This window comes from Gossypium raimondii, chromosome 6, assembly GCF_025698545.1.
Source record: "Gossypium raimondii isolate GPD5lz chromosome 6, ASM2569854v1, whole genome shotgun sequence".
Classification (NCBI taxonomy): domain Eukaryota; kingdom Viridiplantae; phylum Streptophyta; class Magnoliopsida; order Malvales; family Malvaceae; genus Gossypium; species Gossypium raimondii.
Genome location: NC_068570.1, coordinates 36,308,731 through 36,329,921, shown reverse-complemented (window position 1 = coordinate 36,329,921; position 21,191 = coordinate 36,308,731). Strand labels below are relative to the sequence as shown.

General features: G+C 30.1%; 1 protein-coding gene across 1 annotated transcript; it reads right to left on the bottom strand.

Moving 5' to 3' along the window:
- Positions 1-580: 580 nt before the first annotated feature.
- LOC105771930 (dihydroceramide fatty acyl 2-hydroxylase FAH1) lies at positions 581-6,249 on the bottom strand. Its single transcript, XM_052631912.1, has 6 exons — positions 6,182-6,249; positions 3,217-3,309; positions 2,938-3,134; positions 2,738-2,843; positions 1,303-1,449; positions 581-720 (listed from the first exon to the last, which is right to left on the bottom strand). The coding sequence occupies exons 1-6, from the start codon at positions 6,230-6,232 to the stop codon at positions 601-603; spliced, it is 714 nt and encodes a 237-aa protein (XP_052487872.1). The 5' UTR covers positions 6,233-6,249; the 3' UTR covers positions 581-600.
- Positions 6,250-21,191: the final 14,942 nt, after the last annotated feature.

Genomic DNA, 21,191 nt, shown 5'->3' with positions numbered 1-21,191 from the left:
TTTTAAAGGTTAAAATGTAATTTGCTTTTTAAACTTGTCCAAAAAATACTTAAGTGGTTTGTCCAAAACTTATACACTTAAAAATTAATTTATATGTTTTAAATTTTTTCACTTTTGTTAATTTATATCCGTCAGAAGCTGTGACATTTTATTATAAAATTCATTATCAATGTCACATCAATACAAATTAAGGAATTAGTGTAAAATACCAACTTAAATGGTAGAATAGAAATTTAAATAAAAAAAAAGAAATACCAATTAAATATTTTAAAACAAATTTAGAAGCAAACTATAATATTAACCCCTTAAAACGATCACTCCATGTATTTTTCAAATGTACAGCAATAAAAAAACGTTGCGACATTAGTTATTTGTCTTTGCAATGATTTTAAAAAGAAAATAATGCATGGACAATAATTTACCATATACAAAAACCAAATAAACTAAAAGAAAATAAGCTTAATTCCTTAGTGAATGAAGAAAAAAGTCGCTGTCTACATCAGTGATTTATAGGGATGAACAGGGAAGCGGCTCATGGATTTACGTAAATTCCCAGATTAGGATTATATTTTTGAAGGCTTATAGAGAATTAGTACGCTATCACCTACTTATGTCGCTCACTTGGGTTGCAGGGAATGTTCCAAACACGTGGTCCCAAATAGATGATGTAATCCCAAATCCCTTGTTCTGAACTTTGAAGTGATGATTCAAGTGATATCTCTGTCAAATACAAACCACCAAAACAATTAATTTATTAGATCCCATCTGCTAACACTTGTTACATGAACAAGCTGGGACTAAGTCTTGACATCAAAATCTAGTTTACTAGATATTAATTTATCAGTGAAAATATATTGTAGTGAGATTGATTGTATTTTATTTATTTTTATTTAAAATGAATAAGTTAATCTATTTATGTTAGATTCAAGAATAAATTAATAGTTCATTTAAAATTCCATCCATTTTATTGTTAAAATTGATTTCTATCTAAATATTCTGTCGAGACACGCCGTTTTTAAGAATACGAATAGATAAAATTTTTAATGAAAAAACTAATTTACTCTTTGATATAATGTACATAAATTAATTTCCCTACTTTTTAAATGAAAAAATAAAATACAATCTAATTTCTACTATAATAGTTTTACCTAATTTATCTCTTTATTCTCTTACAATATATGGATTGTATCAAGTAACAACTGGTTGTCTCCAAGTTGTTTCTGTCTAGCGGGTCATTTCAAGTAATCTGGCATAGAAAAGGAAAAGAGAAAAAAAAAAAGAAAAACCTAAATGAGTTGTTACCTTGAGAATTTGACCATATCCTTTAGACGGCTTCCCATGGTGCAAGTAGTAATGGGTGCAGTCATACGTTACATATCCCAGCAACCCACCTCCAAACAAAGCTGGAGCTGTTGAAGGAGATGATAAAAGCTTAAACATGGTCCACACCTAGTAATTAAAAGCGGTTCAACTAGAATTAGGTGAAGGAAACCCTGAGCAAATAGATAGGACACCAATTCATCCCCTGCGATCTCTCTATTTTGCATTTATATAAAACGCATGATTTTAGTTTGTATTGAACTTATCTAAAAATATTAGTTGGTGTTTAATTTTTTTATATATTTAGTTCATATCTGAACTAGTATTTCATTACTTAGATAAATATATTTACGTTAACACCATTAATTTGTGTTGATGTGACACTGATAGTCAATCTGATAATAGCAGGTGGCAGTGTCTCAATATGCCACATTGCATACATAAATTTAAAATTTTAAATATATATATGAATAAATAAAAGTATAATTTTTTCACATTTAAAATGAATCTGGGCAAATAATTGCTCAAATACATTTGAGTCTAAACAACCATTTGTTAAGATTCTTTCTAGATATATTTTGAGTAAATTTATATATTTTAATTTTTTATAAAAATCATATTTTAAATTATTATTATTATTTTTAAAAATATATAACAAATAAAATTATAAAAATTTAAAAGTATTAAAAATATAAAAAGGCTATAATATTTTTAAAAATAAAATTATATAATAAATAATATACAAAAATTTACAAATTTATAAAATATATAAACATGTAAAAGAACTAAAAGTTTATAAATTTATAAAATTATAATAAAAAAAACTAAAAAGCACTTCTATAATAATTCGGATAAATGGTTGTCGAAATGCATTTTAATTTGGACAATCATCTACGAGGTTGATTCTTTATGTAATTTTTTATATTTTATTAATTTATATATTTAATTTCATAATAATATAAATAATTTGATATTTTATAAATTATTAGAAACATATAAACTTACTAAAAACATCTAGAATGTATCTGGATAAATTAGTGTTCAGATTCAGCTGTATCTAGATAAAAAATTGTCTAGGTTCATTCACGATGTGAAAAAGAATTATACTTTTATTAATTAATTTATATATTTTTAAATTTTAATATATATTTTTCACATTACATACTGAGAGGTTATCATGTGTCATCATCGGAATGATTATCAATGCCACGTCAACTCAAACTAATATTGTTAGTGTGGAGGTACGAACCTGGGTGATAGAATACAAGTTCAAGTATTAACTAGGCAAAAAAAAAGATTTAAATATTAAATACTTGTGAATAAGTTTAGGTACAAACTACATATTAATCCTATATAAAAAAATTGTTTTAGCAGTAGCAGTATTGATAGGTCAAGTGTTGGGAACAAATAAATATACCGGCGCACACAGAATAGCTGTAGCAGCTGGGGGAAAAACAAGGCGTAGCCCATCCAAAGGGTGCTTGTGATGGCAGCCATGAAGTAGATAGTGAAAGGTGTTTCCCCTGAACAAAATTTCTCAGCCTTGGTTCAACATATATACCACGTTGCTCAGTTAGACAGCAGTCACAGAGAAATGGAGACAAAAAGAGAACTCACCAATAACTTGTTGTTTTAATATGGAAAAGAAAACGGTGCAAACAATACTCGAGAAGTGTCCAGATGAAGATGCCACCAACCACTGCCAAGGCTGCCTCTGTAGGAGTGAGACCTCTTTGGGTGGAGATACACACAAGCCAACATACAACTGGTAGCCAAACTAGGGGGATCACCCACCATTTAGTGCGTGTCAACAGCTGTTCCAGTCAGTTTAAAGATGTGACGAGATATGCAGTGTAATTTTACAAATCGCCTGAACGGAAAGGCAAGGAACAATACCTCACAAAAGTCGTTGGCGAAAAACCGAGGACCATCCTTGGTTACGATAGGTTGGTGAACCCATTTCTCATAAGCTTCCCCGAGATGGCCAACCTATGAAATTCTCATTTTGTATGCGTCTCAAACAAGTTAATAAAACATCCGATAGAAACAAATTATATGTAAATGTAATAATATCCTTATTCTTAGTTAAAACAATCTACCTCTGTTATGTTGGATCGGGTATGCTCAATCTCTTTATAGAAATATATAGTTTTACATGTGTCCGATATTATTATCATACCATTGTCATATAAGTGACAAACACATATATCTTTAAAAAAAAACAAAGAAATTTGGATAACTTAACATTCTTCAAATAGCATTTTCTTTCCATAATTGGATAAGAAAGAAGAATGCTAAGGATTGAACTAAAATTTCATACCGCACAATAACATAACCAAGAGATTGTTTGCTGGATAATGTGGTGTTAGCTTAGCTAAGCTATTTTTTATGGTTTCAACAACGAAATTGGTGGAAAAGAATGAAGATAAATATTTGGGTGATGAAATTCTAGTTGGGTTTCGATTTGTGCAATACTTGATCTTATGCATTCCGTTACCAATTTTAGATTTTCCAGAAGTTGAGGCTGCGGAATTTTACAGCAAGGCTCTCAAAAGTTCAGGTAGCTACTTCCAAAAAATTGATTTGTTTTAACTTCTATTATTAAATGCATGATTAAGTGAAAAATATGAAAAAAAAAGATAGAATGAAAATTAAGGGTGAGTAAAATTCGATTCGACTCAAAAAAATCGAAAAAATAAATTAAATTTTGAATTATTCAAATTGAGTTAATCGAATTAATCGAGTCAAAATAATTTTTTTTTTCAAATTTCGAGTTCGAATCAAATTAAATTTTCAAATTCAAATAAACCGAATATTAAATTACCCCACCATTTCTACCTTTTTTTACTTTCCCTTTCTCTTTAATTTTTTTATTTCCCCCCCTTTAACCCCAAAAATCAAATCCCAAAAATTTTTTTATCCCCCTTACCTCTAAAAATTTTACTTTCCCTCTTTTACTCCCAAAAGTCAAAATCCCAAACTTTTTTTTATTTCTCCCCATTTACCCCAAAAATTAAAATTCCCTTTTTTTTCATAAGTTGCTTTTATTTATTCACTTCAATTTTAAAATTTTAAAGAAAAATATTTTACAAATTTACATAAAAATAAAAACACCAAAATCATTTTTAATTTAACTCGAACAAATATTCAATTTGATTCGATTTGATTCGAATTTCATCTCACTCGACTCGAATTAAGAAAACTTCAAATTGAATTAGTATGATAAAATAAGATTCGCCAACTCAATTAACTCGAAATTTTTTCATTTGATTCGATTCGATCGAATGCTCACCCCTAATGGAAACTATACTTTTTAAGAAAGAAAAGTGATAATTTTCGATCTTCTATAAAAACAAATCATTTCAAATTGAAATAATAAGAAAAGAGAAAATGAAGAAGAGATGTATCTTAAATAAAAATTATGCATTTTTTAAAGGTTTTTCTCTCTCTCATTTTTCAACTACAATAGGCAATGAATGAAAAGAAAATTGCTTTTTTTCCTTCTAATTTTTTCATCTTTATTATCAAGTACACACCAAGTGAAGGACAAAAATATTTTCTATCCTACTTTTCTACTCTTTCAATTTTTCCTCTTTTAATTTTCTTTCTACTTAATGAAGCAAAGCCTAAAGGTGTGCTTAACTGAATGAAAAATAAAAGAAGAGAGAAGGAACATTAAAACAAAATAAATTTTGAGTGTATTTTGTAAGAAAGAAAAGTTAGAATAAAGAAAATAGGATAGATAATCATTTTCCGTCTTAATGTATAAAAACAAGTCATTCCAAAATAAGAGGGGGAGGAATGAAGGAGGGATGTATGTTAGATCAAAATTATGCAATTTTAATAAGTTAATTTTTTTCATTTTCAGCTCTACCAAGCAATGAATAAAAAGAAAATTATTTCTTTTTTTTTTCCAGTTTTTTAGCTCTACCTAAGCGAGAAAGGATTATATGAAACTGAGATACCATGTCATTTGTATCCATTTTCAATAATTTAATGTCATTTTAGCATTTTCATCTTAAATTTCAGCACATTATGTTGGATTTGGTTATTTTTAAGATGAAAAATGCTAAAATGATTTTAAATTATTGAAAAGAGATACAATGACATGGTATCCCAGTTTCTTACAATCTTTTCTCCTACTTAAGCGCACCTAGATAGTGTTTAGTGCTTTCCCCTATTATGATTTCAATGAAATATAATTCCTTAGAATGTGATTGTTGGGAGTGTGGTTGCCGAAAAAGTTACTTTACAACCGTTTGAATATATTAGAAGGTATTGATTAAAATAAAATAAAAATACATTATTACATATGGTTCCTTTTAAGTACTTCCTTAAAAATGTAATGATAATTTATGAATTTATCTTTATTAAATAAAAGATATTATCTTCTATTTTCTACTCTTTTTAATTTTCTTTTCACTCTTGCCGAATAAAGTCTAAGTTGGAGGAATATCATCCGAATTTATTTTAGAACAAATATTCTAATATTTTTAAATATATATATATATATATGGCTCTTTCATTGCAAAACTAGTGATTGGTTTTTGTTTTCTCGCTATAATACTCTCTTGAGTAATTGGGAAATGGATTTAGAAAAATGAATAAAATATATTTTAAATATTGATTTTGATTCAAATCTTATATGGGTAATTGAGGCAAAAGTGTCAATTTTGCTCCTTTTGCAATGTTAATAAATTAGCTTGTTGATTTTTGAAATGCAATTTTGGGTAGAGGATTGCTTTTCTATAAGATACAGAGAAAATATAAAATGCAATAATAAATCTAGAATAAGCACAGAAAATAAAAATGATGGGAAAACATTAAAGAAATAAGGAACAAGTAAATATATGTTTCAGACCTGGAAAACAATAGGCTTATTCAAATCAACTGTAAAAGGCTTACTGACCATCCTCACAGCTTCTTCTTTGTATCAAACAAAAGAGAAGCAGCTGCAAAATTTTAAAATCATTTTATTCCATCCACCAAACAATAAAAAGGACAAACACAAATAATAGAATGATCAATTCACAATGTTTTTCTTTAGTTTAAAAAGGATTACAGATTACAATTGAGGTTCTTGAGAAGTAAAGCAACATAAAAATTTTGGAGGATTATTAGTTCAAGAATTACATAAAACTGACATTATTTAAAATATTGAAGAATATAACTCTGAAATTTGAATATTAATTGATAGAAAATTTTGGCAACCAATCAAATTACAATAACAATAACAAAGGCAGAGAAGTAAAAAAAAAAAACCTTGTTAAAGATGCAGCAGCAAGCGAGCCCTTCGGTCGTGAAAACCAAGCTTTTTTTACTCAATGGAAGAACGCTTAATTCTCTAGCAGTGTTGCATATTGTCGATGAGGAAAACGGCTCATTTGCTTTAATGGAGGCCGAAATTCATGCCCATTTCAACCTTCCATAATCGAAATTATAGCTACACCTCACGTTTACTACGAAGGGGAAACAACTTTCTTTTCGTTTTTGGTTTTTTTAAAACCTCTTACCAAGTCATGAAAACTAATTTAAAATTTATAAAACAAGTATATCTTTTTGGTAAAGAAAAAATGACAATCTTGTTATAAAATAAAGAGAGATGGAGAGAATAAAGAACAAAGAAAATATGAAAGCAACAGAGAATGAACTTTATTGATCAAAAGGGATGATTACAATGCTTCATTAGATTCTATATTTATAGGAATAAAAGGTATAAAAGAAATAAAGATCTAAATCTAATAACTATTAGAATTTAAAGTATATCAAAACTTTATCTTTGTTATGATGGACATCCACTTAATAATATATTCATAACATCCCCCTTGGATGTCCATTGGTAAATAATGTGCCTCGTTAAAGCTTTATTAGGAAAAACCCAGTGGGATAAAAACCTAATGAAGGAAAAAGAGTACACAATCTTCTATTACAAGTTGCCTCGTTAAAAACTTTTACCAGAAAAACCCAATGGGACAAAACCTTAATTAAAGGAAAAAAAGTACAACTTGTTTTTAGACTCCCCTTGATGGCAACATTACATTATATATTTGAGTCAATGCATTTCAATCTTGTGTAGTAGTCTTTCAAATGTTAAAGTTGGCAATACCTTAGTAAAAAAGATCTGCTAAATTCTCACCAAAACGAATTTGTTGAACATTTATATCACCTCTTTTCTCAAGATCATGGGTGAAGAATAATTTTGGTGAAATATGTTTCGTTCTGTCACCTTTGATATAGCCACGCTTCAATTGAGCTATACATGTTGCATTATCTTCATATAAGATAGTTGACATCTTTTCCTATAAAGGCAAATTACATACCTTTTGGATATGCTGGGTCAATAACTTTAGCCAAACACACTCTCGACTTGCCTCATGCATTACAATTATTTCTGCATGATTTGAAGAAGTAGCAGCTAATGTTTGCTTTGTTGAACGTCATGATATGGCAATATCCCCACATGTAAATAAATATCCTGTTTGAGATCGACCTTTATGTGGATCCGATAAGTATCCAGCATCAGCATAGCTAGCTAATAGAGATTTTGAATCATTTGAATAAAATAACCCCATATCAATAGTCCCTTTGAGATATCTAAATACATGTTTAATTCCATTCCAATGTCCACGTGTGGAGAAGAACTAAATCTTGCTAACAAGTTTACATTGAAAGCTATATCAGGTCTTGTGTTATTTGCAAGATACATCAATGCCCATATGACACTTAAATATGGTACTTCAGGACCAAGAAACTCTTCACCATCCTCGCAAGGATGAAATTGATCTTTATTCACATCTAACGATCGTACAATCATCAGAGTACTTAATGGGTGTGCTTTATCCATGTAAAATTTCTTTAATACATTTTCCGTATAAGTTGATTGATGAACATGAATTCCATCTTTTAAATGCTCAATTTGTAAGCCAAGACAAAACTTTATTTTTCCAAGATCTTTCATCTCAAATTCTTTCTTTAAACAATTTACTGTATTTTGGAGCTCTTTAGGAGTTCCAATAATATTTAGATCATCAACATAAACAGCAATTATCACAAAATTTGATCCGAACCTTTTTATAAAGACACATGGACAAATTGGATCGTTTTTGTAACATTTTTTTAACAAGTATTCACTAAGAGGATTGTACCACATACGTCTAGATTGTTTTAATCCATATAAACTTTTTTTTTTAAATCTAATCGAACAATTTTCCCTTAGAAACTCTATATCTTTCAGGAATTTTAAATCCTTCAGGGATTTTCATATAAATTTCACTAATAAGTGTGCCATATAAATAGGTTGTAACAACATCCATTAGATGCCTGTCAAGTTTTTCACGTACTGGCAGACTAATAAGATATCTAAACGTGATTGCGTCCACCACAGGAGAATATGTTTCTTTATAATCAATGCCGGGCTTTTGCGAAAATCCTTGTGCTACAAGTCGTGCTTTATATCTTACGATTTCATTTTTTCAATTTCATTTTTGCACAAATACCCATTTATATCCTACCGGCTTTACACCTTTAGGTGTTTGGACTACAAGTCTAAAAACCTCATGTTTAGAAAGTGAATTCAATTCTGCTTGAATTGCATCTTTCTATTTTGGTCAATCTTTTCTATTTTTACATTCCTTAGTAGATTTAGAATCAATATCCTCATTTTCTTTTATTATTTTAATAGCAATATTATAAGCAAAATTGTTGTCGACAACTACTTTTTTTTTTCAGTTCCATCTTTTTCTTGTATCGACATAACTTATCGAGATCTCTTTATTTTCATCATTTCCATTTTCACTTTTAGGTACCTAAAACTCTTCTTGAGTTTTATAATTAGTTATGTCATGGGTCTCTTCAGGAACCCCCGCCTCCACTATATGACCATCTTGAATGTTTGCTCCTTTACTTTTACGAGGATTTTTATCTTTGGAACCGATTGGTCTTCCATGCTTCATGCATGGATTACTTTCTTTTGCATTAACAATTTGCCCTATTAGGACATCGATTCGTATTGGAGCATTTTCAGTTGGTATGTGAGATTCAATGAATCTGGCAGTTGATTCGTAAAATGAATTATCTGTTGAACTTCTAGTTCACATTGCTTTGTACGAGAATATTAGACATTGATAATTCATTTCAAGTATTTTATTAATCTAGCTTTTTATTCTCTCCCGCTAATGTTGGGAAAATTGACAACTCTTTTCATAACTAAATATCGAATTAATAGCTCAAAAATATTATAAGGAGACTCATATAAATATAGATTCCCAATCTCTTATAATGAGCCATCTTTGTGCGTTGTGGTGGAGTAGTTGGAACATATACCGCACATTCAAAAAATTGTAGGATGGGAAATATTTGGCTCTTGACCAAAAATCAATTGTAATAAGGAGTATTTATAATTTATTGGCTTGATGTGTACAACATGTAAATCAATACAATTTCATGCTGAAATAGAAAGTTTTTTTCTCATAAATAATGATTTAGCTATTAGTTGGAGGCATTTGATAAATAATTTAGCTAAATCATTTTGTGTGTGAACATGAGCTACAGGATGTTCAACTTTTATCCTAATTGATATGCAATAATCATTAAAAACTTGGGATGTAAACTCACCAACCTTAGCAAGATGAATTGTTTTAGTTGCATAATCTAAAACTAATCATTTAAACAAGCAATCTCGCAAACAATAGGTTGCGAGTTGATAACGCATGTGATTATTTTGTAAATGCATCTACCAAAATCATATAATATCAAAATCATCCACATGATGGATGAATGGACCCGTATTCATTTCAGAAATAAATCTCAACTTTAACTAGTGAGTTTCTAAGAACCAATTTTTATTGAGAATAAGCAACAAATGAGAATTCTTTAAATTAAAGAATCTTCTGGTTCTTAAATGGATGTCTATATGAATTCTCAATTAATTTTCGCATCATATACGATCCAAGATGGTCTAACTGGTCACGCCAAGTAGTAAACATTTGTATTAGTAAACTTCTAGTTTACTTTAACATGTGTTTCAGTTGTACTAAATTGTAACAAATTGATAATTTTATTATCATTCCTTTTAATTTGTATCCACATATAAGTACTATTGTGGCATTTACCATTGGAAATGTCTAAATCAATGTGAAGTCTATAATGCCACCAAGTTAATAAATATAATTTCCAAATAATTATATGCAATATTCGCAAGGGAATAGCAAATTTTGTGCTTTTAGATATTAATATATTAACTCTTCGGAGCTTTCAACTAATTTTGTACTATCAAATATTGGAATAATATTTGTTTGTTTGATACCAAATAAGATAAATATTTTCTATTTATAATGATAGAATTCATTACTACATTCTTATATCATTCCTCAAAGAATATTAACAAAAACAAAATATTAGGGCATACGCCACATATGTGGCCAATAATATTTCATATCACAATGATAACATAAGTTATCTTTACCCTTTGAAGAGTTATCTTGAGAACTCTCATTATTCTCTTATTTATTACTATGTTCCCACTTTTAGTGGTACATGTGTATATCTTTTATTTTCTTTATGTTTACATTCACTTCGGGGAATGCACCAAATTCGGTAGGACAGACTTCTAAATGCCTCTATTGATTTTTTATTTCATAATCACCATCGTAAACATACGTGGATTTTAAATCAGAATCTATCCATTCATGTTGTCATGATTATTCTCCAAATATAATAAATATGATATAATAAATAAAACATAGTAAAATATACTTGAAGATCTTTAACATTATCATCATCACCTTAACTATTATCACGAGCATCCATTCTGAGATTGAATCTTTCAACATCCTGAAGATTGATTTGTCAGACGACTTCGAAAGATTTTGGAAAAATAGAGAATCATTGTGCTGATAACGTGTTATAAAATAAAGAGAGATGGAGAAAATAAAGAACAAAGAAAATATGAAAGTAACAGAGAATGAACTTTATTGATCAAAAGGGATGATTATAATGCTTCATTAGAGTCTCTATTTATAGGGATAAGAAGTATAAAAGAAATAGAGATCTAATTATAATAACTATTAGAATTTAAAGTATATCAAAACTTTATCTTTATCAAGATGGACATCCACTTAATAAGATATTCATAACAAATACATTTTGTTTTCAAATATTTTTCTATTGTCTTTCAAATTTGAAAATAATCATGTCATGCTATATTTTATAATGGTTTAAAACCCGATAAAATAGTAAACTACACCTATGATCACTCCAAAATAAGGTTTATCTTATTTTGTTCACTCAATTTTTTTTCTCAATTTAGTCACTCTAATTAAAATAATTGTACAAATTAGTCTTTGCTATTAACGGATTCCTAACGTGGCACATTAGCCCATTGAATGATTGGCACATGACATTTTTTTTACTAAAGTTTAGGAACCTCTCTTCAAATTGTTTTTTTTCTCTTTGCTTCTTTTTTAACGACTTTCTCATCAATTTATTCCTTGGAAAATATTAAAATAGGTTTTAAATTTTATACTTCCACAAATAAAATGAATATTTCCTTTCTTGCAATCATTCACCTTACGCTTCTCTCCATCTCTCAACAATCTGATAAGTAAATTGAAAATGGAAACAAGCGAAGGATCATTGGATTTTCAGGGGGCATCTTGTGGAATTTGAATAGTCTTTTTATTTAGTTAGTTTGTTCCTGAATTGGAAGAGGATGATAGCATTTTCATGCTCATATATCCAAAAAGTAAGAGATAAAATCAATGATGTATTTAACACTACTTTAGCTTCTCAACTTTCACTATATATAAAATCTCCACCAACAAAATTTTATTCAAACTCTCCAAAACCATGTATTCAATTTCAACTTCATCCCTACTAATGCGATCTAGCCTCGGTTGAGTGAGTTAAGTCGCTTTCATTGCCCGATCATTTAACGATGAAGTTTCGTTCGTCTTAAGCAAATGGGAAGATATTCGCCTAAGGATGGAATTAGTTGCTCAATTGGGTTCAAATAGGGTTAGGCTTAATGGTTTTGGTTCGGCTATTATAGGAAAATTTAGTATAAGTTGATAGCAAATCGGCTAAGGTGGAAGATGAGATGTATGGGCTTAAAAACAAGAAAGAACCAACACTATGTTTGAGTGCTGACCCGTTTCTTATACGTTCTTAAGATGGCTCGGTGAAAAAGGTGATTAAGAGAAACCTCGACCCACTATCTATTGAAGATATGAACCTTGGTATAAGGATTCGAACGCCACACGAATAAAGTGATGAGTTCGGTTAAACAAAGAACATTGTTGACGCCACTAACTACGTAGATAAGTCAACTGAGTCTTTGGACGAAATTGAGAGAAGAAATTCTCACAAAATACTTAATTCAATAATCAAAATGGCAAAAGTCCTTTACAAGGTAAAATGAGCCTCTATTTATAGGCATTACTATGGTTAGCCGAATAGGCTCCTAAGGTAACTAAATGATCATCTGAAAATTCCAGATTTCTTTAAGAAAGTTCCAGGAAGCTTCTTGTGCATGTAGAATAGCAACGGGCAGCTTCTAGATGCCTTAATTCAGCTGGAGAATTAATTGAAATGAAGGGGAGTTGAATTACATTTAGTAGGGTCGGCCAGATGCTTGAATACTCCTTAAATGTGCTGCTTGGGTTAGACGAATGTACTTAGGAATAAATGAGCTGCTTAGGTTACCTTAATGGTCATGAGGTGTAAACAAATGGAATTGAGTAGTCATGCTAATGTGAACAATCAAAACTGAACAGCCCTTGGTGTGAAAGGGATAATCGGCTAGTGAAAAAAATATTGAATTTGCATTGGGCAGCCAATTGATCATCTTGGAGAGTTAGAAGGCTTGGCTGGAAAGTCACTTAGAATACATCAAAGATCAGCACACCATCTTAATTCCATCCATGCACCTATGCTGTCCAAGGGGGAATGAACCTGCATAAAAGGAATCAGCAAATTAAATCTATTTGGACACATTAAATTCGGCAGCAAAGAACACAATTAAACCTGCACATTGAATTCGACCAACATAATTAAACCTTGCAATGAATTAGGACATATTAAAACTCACAATTAATTTAGAACAAATTAGAAACACTTAATTAATTTATGTTCAGATTTTAACATAATTAATGACTTAAATTAAATAACTAATTTAACTAAAGACAAATTAAATGTTTATTCCAGCATAATTAAACTTAAGATAGAGTAAGCTGTAAACGAGGTCATTGAGCTAAGATCAAGCTCATTGAGCTAAAGTTGAGCTGGTTGAGCTTGAAGGAGACGGCAAATATTGCTCGGCCTGCTGATCCAAGAACTTTCAAGTAGGCCAGCCACGGTTTCGCCCTAAACTCTATCAACTAAGGCTGTGGTTGCGTCTTTGAACTTCTTAGCCCGCGCTTGGGTGATCAGACCCAGAGGTAGCTCGAGATGATCCATGTCAGCTCTTGGTGACCCTTGGGACTTGGACGTATCACCTACTCTTGCAGTTTCTACCAAAATGTAACCATGGATTTCATGTTTGTTGCATTGTTAAGTGGCTTGAAATGCACACATCATGCCCAAATGCAGGTTGATCAAATAAAACAGAGTTGTAGAATGTATCAGATTTTTGAGAGATGGAGAGAAGCTTAAGTTGAATGATTGAGAAGTTATTGTAAGAAAAGAAATGTTTGTTTTATTTGTAGAAGTATAAAATTTAAAACTCTATTTTAGGATTTTTCAAGGATGAAATAATGAGAAAATCGTTCAAAAACAAAGTGATGAGAAAGATAAGGAAGAAAATACATTTTTGACTATTTATAGAAAGGTCACTAAGTTTTCGTCAAAAGTAAAAAAATGCCATGTGTCAATCACTCAATTGGCTAATGTGCCATGTCAGTAATTTGTTAGTGCCAAATGAAAATTTTAACGGCAGTGACTAATTTGCACAATTATTTTAAATAGACTGACTAAATTGAAAAATAAATAGATTAACCAAAATATGATAAACTCTAGTTTAGAGTGACCATGGGTGTAGTTTTCCCAAAAATAAATTAACATATGACGTGGAATTAGTTTAAAATATGACATGGCATCTTTAACCAATCCATTATAACTTAAAGAACTCAAACAATTGCATTTAATGTTGAAAAATTTTAATGTTGAAAAATTTTGGTTTAGAAAATAGTTTTGTTGCACAAAGAATTTTTTTTTTAAATCGAACAATTGTGTTATTTCTAGCAATAAACGCTTTACCAAATTTGTACTTGTGTTATGGAATAGGTTGTAAATAATGTTCATGACTTTCGACCAACACGATCTTGACCGCTATTCTCGAACCTCAACTTGCTTAGAGTGCGGGCTCTATTCATGAACCGATAACAATTATGAAAACTTTGTTGATATTCAATGGGAATATCAATAACTCTCAAAGGGTAGAAACTGAAAGGCAAACCTTTAAAATTTTGAATTTATTTAGTGAAACAAATCTCACTAGATTTTTACAAAGTATGGATGCTTAACGTGGTATGTGTTTGACTTAGCTAAAGGTGTTTATTTATAGAGAAAATCACAATAGTCCTAGTTGAAAAGAGTAAACAAAATTGTCACACCTTAAAATTCCTAATAAGGCTAGTATTATTCTAAGATAGGAAATAGCGAAAAATTGAGAAAATTGGAAAATTAGTCGAGAAAAGATTTTTATGAAAATAAAATTGATTTTGGATATGAGAATTAATGAAAATAAGTTTAGAAGTGGGAATGTGGTAAAAGGATTAAACCACAAATTTTAAAAGTTTGAAAACTAAAGTGTAAATTTGATCAAAATGAGAAATGTGAGTTATTATTGATTAATTCACATAAGAATAAGATGAAATATTTATTGGTCTAATGAAAACCACATTTGGGACCACATCGAAAAGATTGGTAAGTATAAGGATTAAATCATAATTTTTTATTTTTTGAAATGAGGCCAAAATCATAAATATATTTTTCATTAAATGATTCTTATTAATTATTAAATTTGAATTATGAAATTTGAGTGATTAAGTGTTTACTTATTGTGAAGAAGACAAATGAATAGAATAGTAATTTTGTCACATAAGAGAATTTTGATTATTTCACGATAATTTTATAATGAAAATATTACTTAGATGAATATTTGATTTATTGAATAAATTTAGACATTTAGATAATGAATCATGATAGTAGGTCACAATCTTTAAAAACTATGGACTTAACTGGTTTGGACCTTTGGCTCACTTGGATATTTTTTTTAAAGGGGAGAAAGTGGAGAGACCCCCCAATTGCCCCAATTGTCATCTTTTGCAGCTGACCATCTTCTTCTTCATGGGAGCTCTATTCCTTTTCCATTTTTTTTCTTTCATTTTTCTCAAAGTTGGTAAAACATCTCACCACCCACCATGAATTTTGTTGAAGTTACTAGGAAAACTATCTCCTACTCTCATTTCACCATCAATCTTTCAATTTTCATCTTAAGATTTCATGGGTTTTTGAGAGAGAAAATGGAATTTATAAAGAGAAAGCTTTATATATGTTATTAATGATGTTTTCTACTTCACCTAGCTTAGTATTTGAGATTTGTTGTGTGAGGAAACTTATAAAGATTATGTATTAATATTTTAATTTTTTTCGAAACGAAAGTGTCCACATCTAATAGCAATGACTAACCCTCGCATTGCGGGTGGTCTCCAAATAGGTAAATGAATGGCTGTGCTCCATTCCCATGAGCATAGATCGAACCCACAACCTCATGGTTAAGGGATAAGGTGAGTAATCACCACACCACACCTCATGGTTATTTTGATATATTTTTTTTATCTATGTAAAAAATGAGAAATCTTGAAAAATAAGGCTTTTAAACTAATTTGTGGATGGATTTAAGTTTTTGAGGCATGATTTTCTATTTTGAGCATCCAAAGGTAAGTACCCTTGAAATTCATACTTCTCTTACACTAATTTGATTAAGAAAGTGTATAAATTGTGAAATAATTATGAAAATGATATTGTAAAGTGTATAAGTAGATTATATAAATAAAAGTGGTAGAAATAAGTGATTTGGAAGATTATGGTTTAATAAGCTTTGATTATAAAAGGTGATGAATCTTAGTATTATGTTATAAAAGTTTTGGTTTCCATGTGTGACTATGCTAATGTGATTTGAAATATGTAGGAATTTATGAAATATGGTATTAGAGTGGAAAATGGTAAATATGTGTTTAAAGTGTTAATTCTCGTAAAATTGTTGATTAAGTCGACACTTATTTATAAATGAGGAAATTATGTTATTAAGCCACCATGGAACAATTTAGTAATACATATTCTATTTTAACCATCTTGGGCATTAGATGGAATTTATATGAGATAATGTGGAAATATTGTATATTTGGGATCATAGTTACCTTTCCTAATAAATTTGTTATGATAATGTCGATAAATAGATGAAATTGTTATTCTTGGTTCATGAAAGCACTAAATGAATTACTAACATATTTCTAAGTCCTATGTTAATATGGATTTGAATGTGAATGTGAATGTGAAACCACTTAGTGCCGAAAAAATTTTGGTTCGAAAACAGTTTTCTTGCAGAACAAAAAATAAAAAAATTTGAAAGCCAATACGGTTTTTGATATTTATAGCAACAAACTTTTCCTGAAAAGTACATGTGCTTTGAGCAAGATGGATCTTAGATGTTCCCCACTTTCAATCGAACGACCTTATCCGTTATTCTCGTACCACAATCTGCTTCTAGTGTGGATTGGAAAATTTTCATATCAAATATAGAACAAAAAATAATTTTCTTTACTTTTAGTAGGAAAGTAATTTCTCTCTCAATAGAAATCAGTACAATTATTATTCCCAAAAATATAATTTATACTTAGAAACAAATTTTGACTAGTTTCGTACAGAATATCAAAGTTGTCTTTCTAGCCCTACCAGTGTCATCTATTTATTAGGAGAGGAAGTAAAACCCTAGTTGATTTAGTAGAACACAAATAATACATATTTAATAATAATAATAATAAACGCATCCTCTAGTTGAACTAGAAGAGAGGGGCGACTAATAGGCTGTGCCACCCCTCATATGCATTATGACAGGGATTCAGTCTCTCTTGTACTGGGTCCAATTATATGTGTTTCCTGAACTTTTAACCCAACACTTTATAATTTAATCCAACCCAACACATGTTTTTATATTTTCCAATATAAATATTAATTTTAAATTAATTTAAATTAATTAATTTTTTAATTAAATAATTTTCTCAGCCCAATTCTATTTTTGTTAAAATCATGAAAATTTTATTGTAAAAGAACTTATGAGAAAATATATTTAACAAACTTTTCTCAACAGATCTTGAAATGGTAGGGGAAAATAAGTAAGTTTAGAACAAACTTAGTGAGTTCCAAGGATAATTAACAAACTTTCGAACAAGGTTTTCAAGAAGTGAATTAAGCTAGGTTTTAGAACACCCAGAAATAATAAAAATTTACACACGAATACACCCATATAATTTGTGTATGATTCGTTGGCAGATTCATACCACCATACAGTTAAGGTTCATTGGTGGATACTATCTACCGCTAAAAATGCAATCACCAGAAACTTAAATTTTCATGGGAATATTAGTTATGTCTAATCACAAACACAAGCAATTTCTATCACACACGATTTTCATTAAAATCTCGAATTTAAAAGCAGAGTTGGGAGTTAATTGAATAAAATAGCAAGTTGGCGGGCTCTATTGGAAAACTTGAAATTTTGGTGGTTGATTGGTAATTAGTTGAGATCTAAATATAGTTCAATTGAGATGGAACTGGCTAGTTCCTTAGTGGGAAATAAAATGATTAACGATGGACGGCTATTTTGGACTGTGGAGACCGTGCAAGATAGGGTTATATATATGAGTGAGAAGGATTATTTTGAAGCTAGAATTCTCATTTTTTTTGTTTTCTTTCCTTTTACACCATCTTCTTTGGTTGCTCCGAAGAAGAGAAAGTTGAGAAAAACGCTGCATGGGGCAGTTATCGTGAGGGTTGAGGCCAAGAAGTAGAGAATCTAAGGATTTGATAAGCCTTTCTATCTTTCTGTATTCGTGAATTTGAGAAAGAGGAATAAGAATGTATGAAATATTTGGGAAGCTTCTAAATGATACTGAATTTTGGGTTGTTTAGGTTTAAACACCTTTGTTTTAACCGATATATATGGTTATCATGATTAGCTGCTAGGACGAAGGAGGCTTTGGCATTTGGACAAGCTAAGTGTAACACCCCTTACCCGTATCCAACACCGGAATAGGGTACGAGGCATTACCAAAACACCTACACTTGTAAACGTATTTAACCGAGTTATAAAATTTCATCAAAATTAAAATTTTCAAAATAATTAACATGTTTCTATAACTTTTCACAATATATCCTCAAAATATTATAATCATAATAATTAGGGCCTGCGAGACCCGATACATACTCATGCAATTTAATGCTTCATTTCCATTTCATTCAATTCGCAATTTCTCATGCTCATAATTTAAATCATATCACTAGAAATTTCCATTTAATTCACGTACAATTCAATGACATCAAATTCAAAACTAATACGTATTTACCATTTAACTCAATGTTTATTGATTATACCATTCAATAACACATTTATGAAATTCTCAATTTAGCAATGAAAATATCACTTTAGTTTGAATAACAACATTGTCTTGATATAAATACACTACCACTTATCCATTTACTTTAATTCTTTTGGGCCCATTTGTCACTTACCATCCTTAATCAAATTAGGGAACGGTCACGGAAAATTGAGTACTTCACTTTCACTTTGCCATAGTATAACTATGGTCTTACGTATGATCACTTATCACTTGTCCCTGATCAGATAAGTGTAGCCACCTATCACTTTGTTTCTTGATCAGATAAGTGTAGCCACTTATCACTTTGTTTCTTGATCAGATAAGTGTAGCCACTTATCACTTTGTCTCTTGATCAGATAAGTGTAGCCACTTATCACTTTGTCTCTTGATCAGATAAGTGTAGCTAAAGCTATCACTTATCACTTTGTCTCTTGATCAGATAAGTATAGCCGAAGCTATCACTTATCACTTTTCACTTGTCACTTGATCGATAAGTGTAGCGAAGCTATCACTTATCACTTTCCACTGTCACTTGATCGGATAAGTGTAGCTAAAGCTACCACTTATCACTTTGTCACTTGATCAAGTACTCAAATCCGCGTTCAGCTCAATTTGATCATTTATTCATATATCAGGCTTACCAACATGTGTTAATTCATAAACCATTCATGGTATTATTTCATGCCAAATCATATACTGAATATACCATACACACATACTATGAAACTTTATTTTCACACATGAGCTTAAACCATGACCAATAATGCACAAAATAAGCATCATTCATATTTCATCGTTTATGAGTTATAATCAAACATATGACCATTTATACACGAATCATTCATATATTTCCCAATTTTCCTCCTCCTCCTCTCCATTCCACATCCTTAATGTGTATAACACACTTAAACAACATTAACCATAATTTCAATATTCACTAACATGTATATTCAAAGCTGTTTATCCGAGTCAGAGTCACTAAATTATTTTTATCTGGAGCTACAGAGCTCCAAATTAAGATCCGTTAATTTTCCCTGAAACTAGACTCACATATCTTCATACCATAAAATTTTCATAATTTTTGGTTCAACCAAATAGTACAGTTTATTCTTTAAAGTTTCCCCTGTTTCGCTGTCTGACAGTTCCGACCACTCTTCACTAAAAATTAATTATCTCATTGTACAGAATTCGGATGATGTTTTAGCTTGTTTCTTCTAAAAATAGACTCATTAAGGATTCTAACCATATAAACTATAACTCATAATCATTTTTTTACAATTTTTAATGATTTTCCAAAGTCAGAACAAGGGAACCCGAATTCATTCTGACCTTGTCTCACAAAATCTATTATATCTCATGATTTACAATTCCATTGCTCACATCATTTCTTTTATAAGAAACTAGACTCAATAAGCTTTAATTTCATATTTTATTCATCCTCTAATTCAATCTCTACAATTTTTGGTGCTTTTTCAAAGTTACACTACTGCTGCTGTCCAAAACTGCTTTAGTGCAAAATGTTGATTTCCATTTTGCCCCAAATTTCACATTTATACAATTCGGTCCTTTCTCAATTAACCCTCAATTAATCTAATTTTCTCAATTAGTACTTTACTAGACATTATAAGTTGTTACACAACTGTTGAAATTCAGAATTTCCACATATAACTCTATCTTCAAACTCTTTTACTATTAGGTCCCAAACATTCACTTTCTATTCAATTCTTTCAATAAAATCAGCATATGAACAATTTAAAGCTCTAATTTCATGCTAAATCATCATATACTTCCAGCACATATTCATATCAACTTTCAACTTCTTTCATAAAATCAAAAACTAATGAATTTAACAAGTGGGCCTAGTTGTAAAAGTCATAAAAATACAAAAATTTCAAGAAATAGTCAAGAATTGAACTTACTTGTAATAAAAATATGAAGAACCAGCTTGAAGAAGCCCTTCCATGGTGTTTTAGCTGATGAGAATTCAGAAAAATGAAGAGAAATCTAGATAATTCCACTTGGGTCCTAACTTTATTAAGCAAATTTTGCAATTTTCCAATTTTGCCCTTAATTCTCCTTACTTTCTTGCTGATTTCATGCCTCTGCCGTCCAGCCCAAATAGACCTTGGGTCTATTTTCTTTTTAAGCCCTCTTCCTTTTATCATTTAAGCTATTTCATCATTTCCCAAAATTTTGCATTTGTTACAATTTAGTCCT